General features: G+C 39.9%; 2 protein-coding genes across 3 annotated transcripts; one reads left to right on the top strand and one right to left on the bottom strand.

Moving 5' to 3' along the window:
- Positions 1 to 727: 727 nt before the first annotated feature.
- On the bottom strand, positions 728 to 5,253 carry LOC116251678 (receptor protein-tyrosine kinase CEPR1). Of its 2 annotated transcripts, XR_004171738.2 has the most exons (4): positions 5,029 to 5,253; positions 2,466 to 4,881; positions 1,210 to 1,617; positions 728 to 869 (listed from the first exon to the last, which is right to left on the bottom strand). XR_004171738.2 is itself a non-coding variant. In XM_031626071.2 (3 exons), the coding sequence occupies exons 1-3, from the start codon at positions 5,134 to 5,136 to the stop codon at positions 1,262 to 1,264; spliced, it is 2,880 nt and encodes a 959-aa protein (XP_031481931.1). In that variant the 5' UTR covers positions 5,137 to 5,253; the 3' UTR covers positions 886 to 1,261. The 2 variants fall into 2 exon arrangements, 1 of the variants encoding a protein (XP_031481931.1); XM_031626071.2 differs by lacking the exon at positions 728 to 869 and having other exon boundaries at positions 886 to 1,617.
- Positions 5,254 to 11,613: 6,360 nt separating this feature from the next.
- Positions 11,614 to 14,489, top strand: LOC116250590 (tubulin alpha chain-like). The gene is made up of 3 exons (XM_031624332.2): positions 11,614 to 11,838; positions 12,979 to 13,213; positions 13,307 to 14,489. Exons 1-3 carry the CDS (start codon positions 11,746 to 11,748, stop codon positions 14,326 to 14,328), a joined length of 1,350 nt encoding a protein of 449 aa, XP_031480192.1. The 5' UTR covers positions 11,614 to 11,745; the 3' UTR covers positions 14,329 to 14,489.
- Positions 14,490 to 19,399: the final 4,910 nt, after the last annotated feature.

Raw genomic sequence — 19,399 nt, 5'->3', positions numbered from 1 at the left:
CAGATTCGGATATACATAAATATCCGATCAGATTCAGATACGGATTCGAATCGGATTCATTTTTGGACAAATATCTTGTATCTAATTCTATTACATATTGAAAATTGGCAAGGTCCAGTTCAAAATTCAAATTTTCGGATTGTAAAATCAGATTTTGGATTCGAATATGATTTTTTTTATTCAAATTCAAATCCGAATATATGAATATCCGAAGAAACGGATATGATTAAGGGTACATCGGATCCAAACTTGATCAGTTGACATCCCTATAGACTTAGCTATGATGGTGTAACTTTTTGTTATTTGGCTGCCTCTTTAATAAAAACGCAAGACCCTGAAGCAAAGGTGTGAACTGATTATTTGCATCCTCTCCTGTATTAAAAAAATCAAAAGGGGTATGTAATGACTAAAACACCTAGGCATAATAAATAAAGTTAAAAAAAAAACTTTTTGTAAGAACAAAAAGTGGTTACGAAAAAATTTAAAAAGTATATCTTTATAAAAAAATTCGAAAAAATACCTCAACCCCCCTTCTTTTTAATCCTTGATATAAACTTTGTGTGCATGCAACTCGATCTCGTGAAGGTGCCTTGAACACCATAAACCCCAGAAGCTTTTCTGAGATTTGAACTCATAACCTGCCGTTTGCCCAGTTAACTATTAAATTATAAGTAAGCTGATAATTATGGTTAAAAATTAAAATAACAAAATCCGTGAATCAGCATCATAAATGTGAATATCACCAATATGGTGTGCATCTTACTTCATGATTGGCATATGACTAGATCTGCTCTCTTTAGCGCAAGTACAAAGGCTTCATCTTTTTCTAGAAAGAACTTTAATGCATGGCTTCATCTTCAACTCGTAGCCTGCAATATTTAGCACTATACATCAGTAAGATTTCGAATCTCAGAACCCAATTCCCTTTATTTTTCTTTCTCTTATCTCTCCCAATCGTTCTGAATTTTGATGGGAGACGAATAATATTGAGGCTGAAGAATCCATGATGAAAGCAATTCCTTCTTTTGAGTGAAGATGCTTAGCGTGATTACCAAGCTGTGTTTCCATTATTCATCTCACTATTTACAAAAAGGAAGCCAGCATCATCCTTTTTGATCTCTCTCTTTTGCCAAGCTTTTACCCAAAAAAGAGAAGGTACAGAAAAGAGTATAAAGATGAAAGCAAAGCCACTAGAGAAAGGCAACCCACTCTGCTAATGCCTTGCCAGTAATCTGATTCTCTCCCGGAAGATCTTGTCTCTTCATGACAGATTCTTCACCTTGTTTAGTGACTTGCATGGAACTTGAGGGTCTGCTTCAATAAGCATGGTGACTACCTCATTCATGGCCGGCCGGAGCGCCGGCAGGCTGCAAGTGCACCGCATGGCGATCCGCAGTGCCTGGATCATGTCGTCCTTGTACGCAGCCGACAATCGTTTGTCGAGGACCTCCGCTGCGCCTTCCTTTGTTGATGCCTTGCATGAGATCCAGAACACTATGTTCTGGCTCTCACCAAATTCTGGATCTAGTGGTTTCCTCCCAGTGATCAATTCCATGAGCACTACTCCAAAGCTGTATACATCACACTTTCCAGTTGGCTTGGATGAATATGCATACTCTGCATTGATATGTTTTCCATCAATTGGAGGCATATTCACATATATCAACAATCTTTCAAGCAAAGAAGAACAATTAGGGAAACATTTGGCACATGCAAAACAGATGAGCACATCTTCAAATAATTGCAACGAATACCAGCTACTAAATTTGTCCGTGCCACTCCAGCATCAGTGAAAGCGTGTGATGTTTCCAAAACAGAAAACACTGAGATGTCATATTTTTTTTGACAATGTATAAGCCTTCAAAATATGGATTTCATTAAAAAAAAAATCCTAGTTTCCTTTCCAAATTATATCTAAACTTTTTTGTGAAAAAGATCTTTTTCATGAGGACGGGGTGATCCCTTGCAGTTAATCTTACAATAATAACACCATAGGAAAGCTTTGGCAACAGAATGGATGGAACAGTACAAGAAAAAATCCATTGACGTTCGGAACCGCTTGCACCATCTACCTAATCCAAATTCAACTTTTAATGTATTGACTCGTTCAGCGTCTAATCATTTTACAAATCTACTCTTAACCAGTTAGACAAGAGAGAGCCATGTACATAAAATGATCGTTCAGAACAAATTTGTATATTCATAGTGAATAAAATCCCACTTTTGAATCCACCATGGATTATATTCCTCATATGCATTTCCTGATTATCAGGCACCTGTCAAATATCATGCATGCATCTAAAGGGAAACTGATCATAAAACTGTCAACCAAGCGATTTGAATAAGAACTCAGCATATAAAGAAGAAAGATTTGGGGACTCTCAATTTCTTGTGCAAACTATGGTCTGAATGCAGAAACATCATTATCACTAATCAGAAATGACAGGAAGGAAGGGAAAGATTACCTGGTGCCAAGTACCCATAGGTCCCAGCTATGACACTTGTAGAGTCCCCCCCTCCTTGAGCTTGAAGAACCTTGGCTACCCCAAAGTCTGCAACTTTGGGTTGAAAATCTGCATCCAGCAGGATGTTTGTAGTCTTGATATCTCTGTGAATTATGGGTGGTGAAGAATCATGGTGAAGGTAGGATAAGCCATGAGCTACTCCGACTGCAATTCGGTGTCGTGCCGGCCAATCCAGCAAGCTCCTCCCTGCTTGATGAAGAGCATCCCAAAGATTGCCATTGGGCATGTACTCATACACAAGCAGATTGTAATCTGCATTTGAGAAGCAGCAGTAGAGTTTCACTATGTTTTTATGTCTAATGCTCCCCAACGTTTCCACCTCTGCTTTGAGCTCCATGTCCAGGTAGTACTGATCAGAAGCTGAGTTCTTTGTCTTTCTAGTCCAGAACTTCTTGACGGCAACTGACTCGCCGCAGCCCAGCTGAATCTTGTAGACCGTCCCAGACCCTCCATGGCCAATTATGTTCTTCTGGTCCAATTGTTCGAGGATTTCATATACATCAAACTTGAGCTTGTGGAAACACTTGATATCCCAAGATGTGGCAGAAAGTGCATAACCACTGTCTTCCATCCCTATATTTGCTTTAGCTAACAAACGTTTGAAAAATGAGAGGAGGCCTAAGAAGGCAGCCATCACTGAGACTCCAATTACCCAGACACTATTGAGCGTTCGTTTCTTCACAGGCCTTTCACAGAAAGGGAAAACAGGGTACCCGGTGTGCATATGCTCTCTTAGGCATAAATTTGGATTGCCTACCAAGTTTTGAGCTAACCCTCCTTTGATCAAGTTGACTGGCACCGGACCAGATAACTGATTATTCGAGAAATCGAGAGAATTGGGTAGCAGTTTGGAGAAACATTCAGGGATAGTTCCTGTAAGCTGATTGTTTGAAAGATTGAGGAGGTTAATGGACTTGAGCAAACAGAAAGATTCGGGGATCTGTCCAACGAAATTGTTTTGCTGAAGCAACAACAGATTAAGCAACTTTAGCTTTCCCAGTTCTGCAGGAAGCTCACCTGAGAACAGGTTTCTGCTGAGATCAAGTTTGATCAAAAGTGAAGCAGCTCCAATCTCTGGTGGTATTCGTCCAGAGAATCTGTTTCCCGCAACATATAATTCAGATAAATTCCTTGTGTTTCCTATATAAGGAGATATTGATCCCTCGAAATCGTTATAACCCAAATCAATTATAGAAGCGACAGGTAGTCCCCAGAGTTGTTCTGGAACCGTACCAGATAAGCTGTTCTTGCTTACTCGGAACCTTAGCAAAGTAAGGCACCTAGCATAGGACTCGGGCAACTCACCGGAGAATTGGTTTTCAAGCACTAGGAAGTACAACAACTTCCCGGATTTACATACTGATGGTGGCAGCGGACCTGTAAGTCTGTTTTCCGACACATCGAGGACTTCAAGGTTCGAGAATTCTCCAAGATCCTGAGGTAGCATACCTGTAAGGTAGTTCTCATAGATAGACAATATGATCAGTCGTGTAGAGTTTCCAATTTCTTGAGGAACTTTTCCGGTGAGGCTGTTATTATATAGTTGCAGTGTTGCGAGAGCCGGCAGCCGGCACAGAGTCTCCGGGATGCTTCCTGTGAGACCATTGACAGAGAGATCAATATCTACGAGCTGTGACAAGTTACCAAGCTCAGCAGGAATCTCCCCAGTAAGCTGGTTGTAGTACAACTCCAAGAGTTTCAGGCTCTCCATTCTTCCAATCTCTGGCGGAATGTGCCCGGTGATGCAGTTCCCGCCGAGTTCGAGGTCCACCAACCAGGTCATGTTCCCCAAGAATGCCGGAATCTGGCCGATTAGTGAGCACGTCATCAGAATCAGAGTCCTCAATTTCCGTAGCTGGACTATCGCTTCTGGTAACTCCCATGGATCAAAAGCCGGATTTTCGTTGAAATTCAGTAGCTCAATTGCACTCAGGTTCGTTACCGACATGGGAAACTTGCCGGAGAATCGATTGAAGGAGACATCTAAAACGCGTAGAGATCCCAACCGCGAGAGATCCGGTATGCCACCGGAGAATTGGTTCTTGGTCATGTTGAGAATCTCTAAGTAAGAGCAGTTTATAATGGCAACTGGAAAATTTCCTTGTAAAAAATTGTTACCAATGTTGAGAGCACGCAGATCCGGCAAGTACGTGCATATATGAGACGGGAACTGACCTGTTAGAGACCAACCACTCACATCAATGCTTATGACGGAGCCAGCGGTATCGCATTTGACGCCAAGAAATTGACAATGAAACGGAAAAGCCGCAGCAGTAGCAGAAGAAGAATTCTGTAAGCTAGCTTGGCCAGCATCATCAACACTCCACTTGTACATGAAGGGACCAGAAAGAGAATTCTGCGCACGAGAAAAGAACTCTGACTGGTTATAGGTCCTTTGGGAGGACAAACTGAGAAAAGAGATGAGAAGAAGGAAGAGAAGAATGCGGCGGGCGTCCATGAGAGAAGAGGCGAGGCGACTGAGAACAGAAGATCAGAGAATCACTTCATGTAATGGTCGTTGCTGAGTGGGCAGGAAAGGGTGGCGGAAATATAAATGGCGACCATCGATGGTGTGGAATCTTGAAAAGCATGCATTGAGATGAGGGGGCATCGTCGGTGGACTGCTTTTCGTTTTACATGTCGATGCCCACCACCACTAAAGACAGTAACAGGGTCGCGCAACGCCTGCAGCATCTCTTGTGCTCATCTTTTGCATGCGCAGCGCTGGTCGATATATATATATATATATATATATCTTGGAACTGTAGTTGAAGCGAGCTTTACCAATTTCAAGTCAACTGAGTATGACAGCCCTCTCCTTATCTCTGTGCCAAAAGAGTGATGAAGAGACTGTTGCTGGGAGTTTGATATGGGTAGTGGTAGTGGGAATGAACATATGTTGTGGTTCTCTTTTAGAAAAGCAAAATGCCTGATCCCTAAGAACATCAATAATAATAATATAATACAATGTGGGGGCATTCAGATAAGTTATTGATTTCCTTGGTTGAACTGAACACTATCGGAACAACACATCGACCGCAGCTTTTTGCGGGAAAATGACAACCACGTCTGCCACCATCAACCCATCGTTTGATTGCATTTCTGGCTTAACTTCTCCATCCCTTGAAAAAAGGAGTGGTGATCAAGAAGACGGATTAAAAGAAAAGGCATTAGTGGTTTCCCATTTTTAATTTTGTTCATCGAAGAAAGCGTTACAATGATTTTCACAGGCCACCTTTAACTACTGTTGCCCTTTAGCTTAGCTTGCTCGCAACCATCCCATAAATATATAACCAATTACTTTGAAGAAGAACATTTTGATTTTTTATGTTAAATCTTGATTTTGTATCTATATATATACATATAGTGACAGATCGATTGATGGTTAAAAAAAAATAAAAATTTTATATGTATATATATAGTGACTGATAGATTGATGGTTAAGAAAAAATAAAAATCATCATTTAGTATTAGTTTTTTTTTTTTTTTTTGTGTGTGTGTTTTTCTCTTAATCATTCTTCTAAACCGTCTTAACTAGATGGTTATGTAACTCTAAATAATCAGTCCTATACATATATAAGTTGAATGGAAACACTAATTTAGAGTCACCCAATTGTCTAGTTGTCTAATCTACACAATCAACATTATAGGCAATTAAGAGAAAAATAATAAAAAAAATTGATAAGCATTTTCATCTTTTAATATTAGTTTACATCGTTTTCTCTTTGTTTTTTTTTCGACCATCCATTTGTTTTAAATGAACGGTCTTTGTTAATCAGGATATATATATATATATATATATATATATATATATATATAGAGAGAGAGAGAGAGAGAGAGAGAGAGAGAAGAAGAAGAAAAAAAGAGATATAATATTTTGCTCATTAACATTAATTAACAACTTTTCTTCTTTGCTTAACTAACCATGGTTAGGAGCCCCGATCCTTTCTTTATTATACATTATTTATGAAAATCAACTTTTTATATGTAATGTAGGTGATTGCTGAAGCACCCTATCCTTGTTATCTCTTTCTTTCTCTCTTACATACAAACATTGTCCTCGTTATTTATTTTCAACCTTTCACCTTGAAACATTACCAAGATGAATTTTTATGGACCTAGCTCATAATTTCTACACACACACACATTAGACCAAACAAACATAATCAGTTCTTGACACACATTAGGCCAATCAAACACAATCAGTTCTTTTTCTAACGGCTGTATTTTCCTATGCTTGTTTACATCATGCGTTCAAGCTTGAGCTTCCAAATTGAAGTTTTCATTCAATATGAGCCGTTGATTTTTCATAACCGGTTTAATGCATGTTTTCTTCTGTAAAGAATATGTTAAGCACATTTAACAGATTTAATAAATAAAAATAAATATAAAGCGTGGAAAATTTTTGTTAGAATTTAACAAGAATGAGTCCGTACCAACATATCTATGTTCCATCTTTATGCATCTGATACGAAAACCGCACTCAAACTTGGGCTTTTATGGATCCAAAGGTTAATTTTTTTGCTGGAGCCTTTTAGGAGATGATCACGTTTAGTTGATGAACAGGCTTCTGGATTAGTTTACGAACAATGATCAGAGAGAGACGGACATAGTATATATGCACATTCTGTATGACAAGTTAGCAAAAAAAAAAATTTATAAGAATAAGAGCCGCGTGTAAAGCTAGATTAGATATATAACAAGGATGAAATGCTTCCATATCTCGTATAATATGTTCCTTTGTGCCAAATCGCCGTCTTATCATCTAAAGCCTCTTCACTTTCGCGAGTGGTCGTAGAATATCACGTCAGATCTTCCATGCTTAGACAAATGCCGTCAGAATTGGCTTAAATTAATTCGAATCGGCGGAAAACCGATTCAATCTTGGCGGATGATTGACAGCCATCACGTGCCAGCTTTTATTTATTGTTTAAAATAGTGTAAGATTTTATTTTTTTATACATTTTATCGCTTATGTTTTTAAAGAGACATTATTCATTTTGCTTTGGTTATTATTATAAATACTTTAACAACCTTGGTTGTATATAATGCGATCGTGTCATGATTATCAAATGAATTCACATTGCACGATTCTTTCGTTTTAACCATTGAATGCTTCATATGGTTTTTGTATGATCAACTTCTATTGAAATTCAATTGTTGTTCAGATCGTTTTTTCTTTTTTTTTTCTTTTTTGAATGCGGTACACATCTGTAACTTCTATTGAAATTCAAGTAGCGTAGGCAAATAAATTATTCATGGATTAAAACCCACAGGTTTATCATCTTTGTTGAGTGCCCAATGGAAATACTATTTGGCACGTTGTTTCTTCAATGAGAAATCTTGTTTCATAGAGCTTACAAAAATTTATTTGATGGATGAATTAGTGCATATCTAGATGCAGCGTATAGTGGGTTTTTTTTCAACTCATTTTCATTTCTTTTCTTTTTAAACAACAATAACAGCAACACTATTAATTTTCCTGTAGATAATGTTAATGAATGTCTCTTCTCATTTTCAAAAACATCATGTAAAACTCATTTTCTTGTCATCCAAACAAAAACCAGGTCTCAACACTCATTAAATACAAAAATTGGTTTTCGTAAAAGTAGGCTATCAGGGAAACCATTTTTTTGAATTATCATCCAAAACGCAACCGTTATTGTTATTTTTTTTTTTTTTTGCCTTAGCTAATGGATTGAAACTTAGTTAGGTAATGGAAAAAAAAAATGTATATGGGCAAATAATTATGGAGTAAGTTATATGTTAGGCCTGGTTGGGCATTGGGTCGGATACCGGTATCCGACCCAACCCGGTCTCGGGCTCAGCATCGAAAAAAAAGAATCTGACTGGCTCGGGGAGGAGGGGGTTGACTAAGCCAGGTGCGTTTTGATAAATTTAAATACATATTTTATTATTTTTTATATAATATTTTATTATGATTAATTATATTTGTATATTATTTTATATTAAAAATACATGTTTTTAAATTTAATCAATCCAAACCCGCCCAAGTTTGGCCTCGGGTTTTATGTGTGGTGTTAGGTGCAGGCCTAAGTTTCAAGGGCTCTTACTCCTTATCGGGTTGGGTCGGGCGGGCCGGATGCCAGACTTATTTTTAACAAGGAATCATGTTTCATGAATTTAAAATGACTAAAACACCTCTACTAATTAAAAAAGAAAACCCTGAAAAATTTAATCCTCATAAATTAGGAAAACAGCCCTTTTGATATGGAGTGGGAACAATTCTTCCCATGCTATAACACTTTGGCTGGAAAGTCGGGTTAATGGAAACCGGCAGCAAAGTATCGTGTGCGCACCGATAGACAGACTCATGGGACCAGCACGCACACATATGATGAGAAATTTAAAAATACTGCCACTTCTATTGTATTTAAAAGGAAGTGCCTGGGTTTCGAGAACTTTGAAAAGGCCACAAAAGTTCATAAAATACACAGTTCATAAGCACACTTTCACAAGGGAGGAAAACATTCAACTGAATCTCAAAGAGACCCGGAGACGCTTCACGAAAATGAACATGCCTTGTTCAAGTCGAGCCAATCAAGCGAGTTGATTCGCCGATTCAGCTGAGTTGTGTCATAAACTTTCCATTGAATTAATGAAAACATTTTGAAGCAAAGAAGAATTTATCTTATTTTTTTATTTAATCTATGCAAAAAAAAAAAAAAAGAAATTGAGGTAGATCATTTCATATGTTATTTCATTCTCAGTTTCATTTTCATGGACACTACTCCTATGCCTTATAGAGGTAGACCATGAGATTAAGTTGAATGTGGGTATCAACGCAGCCCTAGACCCATAAAACATGAACAAAATGAGGGGTCGCCTTTGGCCCTCATAATTACATCTTCATGCCTCAATCTCTCTTATAAAATTTTAATTTTACAATGGTAGCAAAAAACAACAAAGGTTTTGACTCATAAATCTCAAATTGGAATTAGTAATTTTCTTTTCAAACTTATTGTTGTGGACAACCTAACCACAGTTAGGTGGATGAATTTGTGAAAGAAATTAAAGTGAAATCCTTTTGAGAAGACCATATATATTGGATTGCTAGAATTCTTTATCTCTTGGTTTCCTGTTTCTGTTTATGTAAATTTCAATATATATTTCTCTTTCTCTCTCCCCTTCTCGTGATTAGGATAAGGATTTGCCTGAAGTGCCTTATTTTTTAAATGTAAATTGAATAATAATGAAAAGATTCTCTCTCTCTCTCTCTCTAAATTATTGAAGCCCGGCCATGTGCATGGGCCCTTCAAGATCTACTCTTTATTAAAATTAGATCTGGACGTCAATTCAATAGTTGAAACGATTAATTTGTAATATAAATTGCATATCAACATTTCCCAGGGCAATAATAGATCGTTTCGGTGAATCCCAACCACTTGCCACGTTTTTTTCAATTCTATAATTGTTAACATTTCAAGCATATAGATTTGCACAAGTAAATTAATCTCAGTCATCTAGGGATGATTGAGAAAAAAAAAAAGTGAAATAATACTAGTGAATTAAAATACCTATCGCAATTTTTTTCCTTGTTTTTTTCTTTTGTTGTTTGTCATTGGAGTTACCGGCTCACTAATCAGGGCCATCTAATCTATCATGATTAATATTTGAGAAATATATATATATAAATTAATATTAAGTGACGAAAATGTCTATCACTTTTTTTTTTTCTTGTTTTATCTTAACCCTCAGTCACGATGAATCAAATAACCTCTCATGAAAAAGGTGAGTGGCTTTGAATGGCCAAAGACACCATTCAATCCTCTTATATATACATTGTTAGATCCCAAAATAACGTATCATGGGTACAAACCAGATCCTACTGTTTAAGCTCTTATCTAAACAATCCAACCATACTGATATGATATGAATAATGCATTAATGAGAAACATTTGTTAAGTTAATCTTTTTTTTTTATCGAATAGCATTTTTATAATAACATAAATAAATAAATAACTCTCATAACATTGCAATTTTACTAGTAGAAAAAATCTCTTTTTTTTTTGGTAAAAATAACTTAAATTAGGACTTTTTTTTTATGTTAAATTAATGTTTACAGAATGACGTCCTGAAAATATGTTTTAGTAAAAATTTGGTCTAAGAACTGATCTTCAGATCATCCAAAGCTGCAGTCACATCACATATAGGACGAACCGACACAAACATTATGAAGCAAGGCATGCTGCTGGTGGATCTACTCATCGAGTTTTACCCGTACAAAAAAATAAGAAATGCTTAAATATGAACGATTAAATCATACTGCATGTTAAAAACAATAGATTTAACGTCAGATTGAGGTAAGAAAAGGGATCCACTCTTAAATTCATGAAGATCTCAGATCACCGAGGATCTGGTTTTGATGATCATAAAATAAGAAATTTAAATTTTTAACAAGTTTGACGATAAACCACGATCGACCTTGCTCGTCCCCTGATTCAAGTCACAGATATAGTAACAAAGGTTCTATATCACATTCATATAAGTTTGTGGCAATGTTGCCTTTCATTTACGATCATACTAAGTTCATTTATATTTATTCAGCAACCGAATCCAAATTTTAAAATGGGGAAACATTGGTATGACAAATAGGTTTATAATAACTCGAATGCTTACTTCAGTAAGAACAGATGCATGTGATGTGGAGTTGAAGCGGATCCACACCTACAGCTGTTCCCATTCCCATTTGCTGGGGTGGGTCCGATCCAAAGGTAAAGACAATAAAACCGCATCAACTCCGAGTTCAGATCAGGCCCGAGTTATCCGCTCCAAAATTTTCTAACAGACGCGGACCAGAACCATCTATCAGTCGGATCAGAGCCGATGCGTGTCCAAATCCTTAACAGGGTAAGGGTAATTTAGGTATTGTCTGAATAAAATTTTTCCTCTCCAACGTTCAAAATTTTCGAAATTCGAAAAGCTGAAAAGGCGGAGGAGGAACTGCGGTTACGATATTTAACCATGGTTTGTTAGGTTCGTCCACCAGGGAACAGCTGGCTAACCAAACGGCTCCCTTGGTTTACCTAAGGCCCTCGCCCTTCTCCTATAAAAGAGAACCAGAATCGGCGGATTCAGGCACCTACAGAGCGGGGGATCGGGAGGCGTCTTCGTAAACGCCTTCGTCGTCCCATCTTCTTGTTGCCTTTTCTTTTTCTCCGGTTTACTTTGCTTTTTCCGTTCATTTTCTCCGTCGAAGATGAGGGAGTGCATCTCGATCCACATCGGTCAGGCCGGGATCCAGGTCGGAAATGCGTGCTGGGAGCTTTATTGTCTCGAGCATGGCATCCAAGTGAGCCTCTCCCTCCTCAAATTTCTCTTCTTTGAATATCTTCTTATTCATGCTTTTTGATCTCTCGTCGATTCTAGTGAATGAGGGCTTCGTCGTGGCCATTTGTTTCGAATGTGTAGTACTTTCGTCTGCTCTTTGGACAATCTCGTTCTTCCTCCTTTAATTTTTCATTGGATATAGTGAAAGAGGGCTTTTGCGTGCTCATTTTGCGTCGGATACGGGATAGAATGATGCATTGTTATATTCTAAGATATAGATCTGGATTTAACTACGGTGATCCTGATCCTATTGTCAGATCTAGTAACTGTTGGCTTTGTCGTGGCCATTTTGTTTCAGATCTGTAGTTCTTTCGTCTGCTCTTTTGAAAATCTTGTTCTTTTCTAAGTTTTCATTGGATATAGTGCAAGAGGGCTCTTGCGTGTTCATTTCGCGTCGGATCCGGGGGAGAACGCTGCATTGTTATATTCTACGATCTAGATCTGGATTTAACTTCGGCGAACTTGATCTTCTTGTCCTTGCAAGTGGCGAGAAAATCGTTGTACATGATATATGTGAAAAAGGTCTCCGCAGTGGAATCACGATTACATGTTTTTCTGTCGTTTGTGGAGTAATGTAACTTTATTTAGGGCCTGATCTATATGACGGTTCGTATTATTTTTCTGCGGAACTATTCATATTTAAAAATGTCCTACGTTATTCTACAAATCGTGCTCTTTGATTTTTTTTTAAAACAAGATCTGTTTAAATATAAAGTTCCTTCGTTGTTCCACTTTCAAATTTTATGCAAGGACTGTGATTTTTGTTGCTTATTGCAATTATTTGTTACACTAAGTTATATTGTTTGAGCATTATGCAGGATTTTATATCGCATCGTGCTTGCTTGCCTTCCACATTTAATTTGTACATATTTCTTTACACTTTTTATCATTAGTTGCTGGTGTCTAGGATATCTATGTGCTATGCTGGACCTTAAAATTTGACGTGCGTACATGAAAACTTTCCGATCTATAAAAGAGCCTTACTTTCTCTGTTTTTCATCTTCTCTTTCTGTATCTGGGAAATCCTCCTCCTGCAGGCAAATTTCCTTTGGTGTTTCATGCTTGATACTGTTTCTAATTGTCCGGTTGTCCCTTTGCGCAGCCTGATGGTCAAATGCCTAGTGACAAGACTGTGGGCGGTGGCGATGATGCTTTCAACACCTTCTTTAGCGAGACCGGTGCTGGGAAGCACGTCCCCCGTGCTGTTTTTGTAGACTTGGAGCCCACTGTTATTGATGAAGTAAGAACCGGAACATACCGCCAGCTCTTTCACCCGGAGCAACTCATCAGTGGCAAAGAAGATGCTGCTAACAATTTCGCCCGTGGCCACTATACCAGTAAGCATTGTTCCGGTTGCCGAGTCGCCGACTGCTTTCTGCGTCAAACATTTCGCATGTTCTAATCTCTGCTTCATCTGTTTGTCTCATCAGTTGGCAAGGAGATTGTAGATCTCTGCTTGGATCGCATCCGTAAGCTCGCTGATAACTGCACTGGACTCCAAGGCTTCCTTGTGTTCAATGCTGTTGGCGGTGGCACTGGCTCGGGCCTCGGATCACTTCTTCTGGAGCGCCTGTCTGTGGATTACGGAAAGAAATCCAAGCTTGGCTTTACTGTTTATCCTTCCCCACAAGTCTCCACATCTGTTGTCGAGCCTTACAACAGTGTTCTCTCCACCCACTCCCTCCTGGAGCACACCGATGTGGCTGTCCTGCTTGACAATGAGGCCATCTACGACATCTGTAGGCGCTCGCTGGACATCGAGCGCCCTACCTACACCAACTTGAACCGTCTGGTATCTCAGGTCATCTCTTCGTTGACTGCATCCCTGCGCTTCGATGGTGCCCTCAATGTGGACGTCACAGAGTTCCAGACCAACTTAGTTCCTTACCCAAGGATCCATTTCATGCTCTCCTCCTATGCTCCCGTGATATCTGCAGAGAAGGCATACCACGAGCAGCTTTCGGTCGCAGAGATCACCAACAGCGCCTTCGAGCCTTCCTCCATGATGGCGAAGTGCGATCCTCGCCATGGGAAGTACATGGCCTGTTGCTTGATGTACAGAGGAGATGTTGTTCCCAAGGACGTGAATGCGGCTGTGGCAACGATCAAGACCAAGAGGACCATTCAGTTTGTTGATTGGTGCCCCACTGGTTTCAAATGTGGTATCAACTACCAGCCGCCCACCGTCGTCCCCGGCGGCGACCTTGCCAAGGTTCAGAGAGCCGTCTGCATGATCTCCAACTCGACTAGCGTTGCGGAGGTGTTCTCTCGCATCGACATTAAGTTCGATCTGATGTACGCTAAGCGTGCTTTCGTCCACTGGTATGTGGGTGAGGGGATGGAAGAGGGTGAGTTCTCGGAGGCTCGTGAAGATCTGGCTGCCTTGGAGAAGGACTATGAGGAAGTTGGAGCTGAGTCGGCCGAGGGTGAGGATTGCGAGGACGAGTACTAACTCGTCCTAAATCGGTCGTGCTTGGTCGGATGTTTCTGTCGCTCTTTGTTTGGTCTGTTTCCGTGGTGTTCTGTTCGGATTTGCGACTGTGTTGATGGTTGTTTTCTGAACCGTGTTATAATATGATAAGACTGGTGACTTTGTTTCGTCGCTTTTTACAAGGATTTTGCGTTTGCTTGAGAACAACACCACACCCTCACCGTGAATTTGTTTGATCAACATTGATGATTAAGTGGGAACAAACCACCTATTGCAAAAAATCAAACCGGGAAAGAACAGGTTGTGTACCAAGATGCGAAATTGAAAGTCGCGCGCTGTACATGAAATTTCAGGATGGTGACGGACAAGACTCCGTTTTGAAGTCAAAGTACTTGACAAGATATATGAACAGGATCTTGAGTGTTACAACGCTCACTACAACGGGTAGCATGATCGTTGAGGTCCACGCCTGCATACAACTTCTTATTGGTGGATTCTGATAGGAATGGTCACCTTCCTGGTAGATGATACCGTTGGCATGTCAACTGAATATCCGATATCATCAAATATTGTGGTTGAAATGTTTTGAAAACATAGAAAAATGAATTCATTCTTCATTAACAACACTTCTCTGGAAATACATGCCTTCATTTTCATTTTTCCTGTGTTACTTGGAAGTGGTTAGTATGGCTCTTATTCTTGTCGAGGGAACTCCTTAGTTCATCTTCCAATCTTACTGTATGGTCATCTTCACGCGCCCACAACTGCTCCTGATCTTTTCTTGATGTCACCTGCCAATTTACTGAGATATTGATCATGCCAAGTTAGATAGGACCATTTAAATTCAAATTCGGCACTCACAAAGAGTGTTCATGGATGTGAAAGAAAGTTATGGATTCGAATAACAACCAAGGAATGTGTTTTGACTTTTTATCTATAGGATTCATCAGCCTGACTTAATTCATATCTGAATGAGAAAGTTAGAAAATAACAAAGATGTTTTTACTGATCTCAGTGCACAATTTCATCCAGTTGAAGAACCTAAACACCACTGCACGTGCAACCTACACAAGAACAAATAAGATCGATAAATATTTATCCAAAAAGTTCATCATAATGCCAAGATTATAGAAAAATTTCATATGCTTACCGTGGCATTTGCATGACATCAAGGTGAAGAACCAAATGAAGATCAAAATGTTCTGCTTGCTTTTATTCTTAGAGGCCAGTCTATTATTAATCGAACAACCCAAACAAAGACAAAATATCACACACACACACTTGAAATGTACTTTTATAAATTACTCTCTCTCTTTCTCTCTTTACCAACCTTAGTCGGGCGTGTGAGTCCTCTTTATGTTCTTGGTAGTGGCGTCTGACAACTGAATTTTCTCTCATCTCCCTTTTCATTTGTTCCAAATATGACATGTCTTCCCCTAGTGATTGAAATATTTTCATCTCTCACACCTCTCCTTCACACTTTTGGAGCGATCTGCTTTCTGCCCTTCTTCTTTTCATTCGCCTTGCTGACCTCCCACCGCTCGCCCCCCCTTCCTGGCCTCCTTTGGTTCTTCGTTGCGTCGCTTCCACCCCGGCCTCTTTGATCCCCTGGTCCCTCTCTTCATGTCGTTGCTTTTGCCTGGCTTCTCCTTGCTGGTCACATCAATACTTTTGACCACCTACAGCGTCTTGGTATTAGTTTAGCTAACCCCTCTGTCTCGCCGCGGCTAAGTCTCGGGTTCACCTTTTTACCTCTTGTCATTTCTTTTATAGTGTCCTTACCTCTGCATGGCCTTCTTTCGTTAACAACCTCCCAGACCCACCATCCATTCGCCTTTTTTTTCTCTTTTGTCCTTCTTCTCACCTGTCTTTTACCTGGGGTCGTGTTTGGATGTTGTGGTTCATTTCTTCTTAGTGGCGCATTTGGGAAGAGCGCAACAACAGGATATTCAGAGACACCTTCTCATCGTCGGAGTCTGTGGCACGTCTTGTGCAAGGAGATGTTCACTTTGCTATTCGGCTACGGCGCCGTCCTTCGTCTACTGCTGGGTGACTCTGCTGTTCCGTCTGTCCACTCTCTTTCCACCTCTCTTATTACGTTTTATTGTGATACTAACTTGTATATTCTCTTCTTATATTTCGTTTTTGCGGTTTGTTATGACAAAATGACAAGTCTTACACCCTCATTTTGAATATGTAATTTTGTCATCATTAGTCGGAGAAACTTCAAACCCCTATGTATAAGTACAAATAAGCTTCCAAAGATAAGGAGGGAAAATTGAAAAAGATTTAATGAGGACTACCAGATTTTCTTAAAACAAACTCATATCGCTAAACAATCTTTAAACAAACGAGCAGCCCCACCAATTAAAGCCTTTCTCTCCAACTGTTCAGGGGTCTATGAAACAAAAGGAAAATTGTAGCGTAGCAGCTAAGGATTGGAAAGAACAAACCAGATCAAGAAGCGATAGGAGAGATGTTAAGCCTAGCGAGCCAATGGACAATGTACAGATGGTTAGGGGTTTACACCCTCTGGTTTGACGAACAGATATATGTATCTGCACACAATAAAAAAAATGGATGATGATGATAGGGCAAGTTTGAAAGGTAGCATGAAAAATGGACAGAAGATATGATGGTTGCTCCATGGCGTGCAGCCAACGTACAGAGGAGAAGGGAGAGACGCTGACATACATAGGGTCGATAAAATGAAAATATATAGCAAAATTTAAGGACAAAAAGTCCCATAAGTATATAAGCAAACCGCAGAAACGACGGCATAGAAAGAGAGGGAGAAAAAAAGAATAGAAATGACGTGAGAGAGGGATGGCGATCGCAGCAAATGGGGCCTAAAGAGGGGTTGTCTTTTCAATCCAAGAGTTTTCAGCATCGTCTAAACTTTCCTGACGACATCTTTTATTTAAGTAGCAATTAATGGAATCGGAAATACAATCCCTCATTCCAAAATTGATTCATATTTTTGAATAAATGGATTTTGGTTTGGTAGAAGCTTGTGTCTGATGGACGATGGATTAAAACTGGATTTAAAATATTGTTTCAAAATTTTGTCAAATATTCGCATAAAATCCGTACCCCTAAAATTTTTAAAAAGTAGATGGGCGTCGATATAATTTAAAAAAAATGCAGATACCATTTTCAAAATTTGCTATAAAATGGGGCGAACTTGAAATTCTTCATAAACCAGTGTTTTTTGTTTCCAGTTTCATGTTCTCTCAAACCCTCCTCTCTTTTCTCACCATCAGAGTTCCAGCAACCGGCAATGCATCTGAGCTAACGGATCGGTCGGCGATGTCACCAAAGGGTCAAAGCAGACCATCGCTAGAGAATGTGGTTCTCGTTTTCTTCTCTTTGTATTGTATGTCTTTCATATTTTTTTACGCGGAAAAAACACAGCCGGCCGTTATTGGCGTTTGTCGGCCGTCATATTTTTTCACAGTCAAAATTCGACCTGCCTTCCCCTAGCGTCTGGCATAGTTCTATCTCTCACACCTTCCCCTCTCACTTTTGGTCCGACATGCTTTCTGTCCTTCCTCTTTTCCTCCGCCTTGCTGACCTCTTATCGTCCACGTCCCCATCCTGGCCCCTTTCACCTACCCGTGAGTTCACTTTTTCTTCTTGCTACCTGGCCTCCTTTGGTCCTTCTGTCACGTCACTTCCCCCCGGTCTCTTTGGTCTCCTGGCTCATCTTCTCGTGCCATTGCTTTTGTCTGGTTTCTTCTGACTGGCCATATCAACACTTTTGATCACCTACAGTGCCTTGGCATCAGTTTGGCTAACCAGTGTCCCCTATGTATTGTTGCGACTGAGTCTCGGGTCTACCTTTTTACTTCTTGCCCTTTTTTCTCTAATGTCTTGCTTTTACTTGGCCTTCTCTTGTTAGTAATCTTCCAAGCTCACCATCCATTCGTCTTCTCTTCCTCTTTTGTCCTTCCCCCCACCTGACTGCTTCCTGAGGTCATGTCTGGAAGCCGTGGCTCATTTCAACTTGGTGGCGCATTTGGGTGGAGCGCAACAACAGGGTCTTCAGGGGCACCTTCTCTCCACCAGATTCTGTGACTCATCTTGTGCAAGGGGATATCCAGTTCGCCATTCGGTTAAAGCGTCGCCGCCTGACTGCGGTTGGGTGACTGTGCCGCTTCGTCTTTCCTCTTATCTCCTATTTTTCTGTGCATTGTATTGTATATTTGTTCTTCCTGCTTGTGTTTTTTACGATATGTTTTTTTTTTGCGGATTGTTTTTGTATTTAAGGGACCTCTTGTCTCCAAATTTTGTTATATATTCTCATTTTATCCTCTCTCTCTCTCTCTCTCTCTCTCTCTCTCTCTCTCTCTCTCTCTCTCTCTCTCTCTCTCTCTCTCTCTCTCTCTCTCTCTCTCTCTCTCTCTCTCTCTCTCTCTCTCTCTCAGTTTATTGTGCCTATCTAAGACTCTATGGGAACCATATGCGGTGGAGGTTTTCAGTGGACCAACTGAAACCTTCAACACACATTGGGTATTAGCTGTTCAAAACCATCTGCATGTCTAGGGTTTAAGAGTTCTCCCTCTGGCCTTTCTCTACCCGATCGTCGTCCCACCCAGAGGTGAGACGATATTTCTCTCTCTCTCTCTCAGTTTATTGTGCTCTCTCTCTCTCTCTCTCTCTCTCTCTCTCTCTCTCTCTCTCTCTCAGTTTATTGTGCCTATCTAAGACTCTATGGGAACCATATGCGGTGGAGGTTTTCAGTGGACCAACTGAAACCTTCAACACACATTGGGTATTAGCTGTTCAAAACCATCTGCATGTCGAGGGTTTAAGAGTTCTCCCTCTGGCCTTTCTCTACCCGATCGTCGTCCCACCCAGAGGTGAGACGATATTTCTCTCTCTCTCTCTCTCTCTCTCTCTCTCTCTCTCTCTCTCAGTTTATTGTGCCTATCTAAGACTCTATGGGAACCCTATGCGGTGGAGGTTTTCAGTGGACCAACTGAAACCTTCAACACACATTGGGTATTAGCTGTTCAAAACCATCTGCATGTCGAGGGTTTAAGAGTTCTCCCTCTGGCCTTTCTCTACCCGATCGTCGTCCCACCCAGAG

The sequence above is a fragment of the Nymphaea colorata genome, chromosome 3, assembly GCF_008831285.2.
Source record: "Nymphaea colorata isolate Beijing-Zhang1983 chromosome 3, ASM883128v2, whole genome shotgun sequence".
Taxonomy (NCBI): Eukaryota; Viridiplantae; Streptophyta; class Magnoliopsida; order Nymphaeales; family Nymphaeaceae; genus Nymphaea; species Nymphaea colorata.
This window is presented reverse-complemented; position numbering and strand designations above follow the sequence as displayed.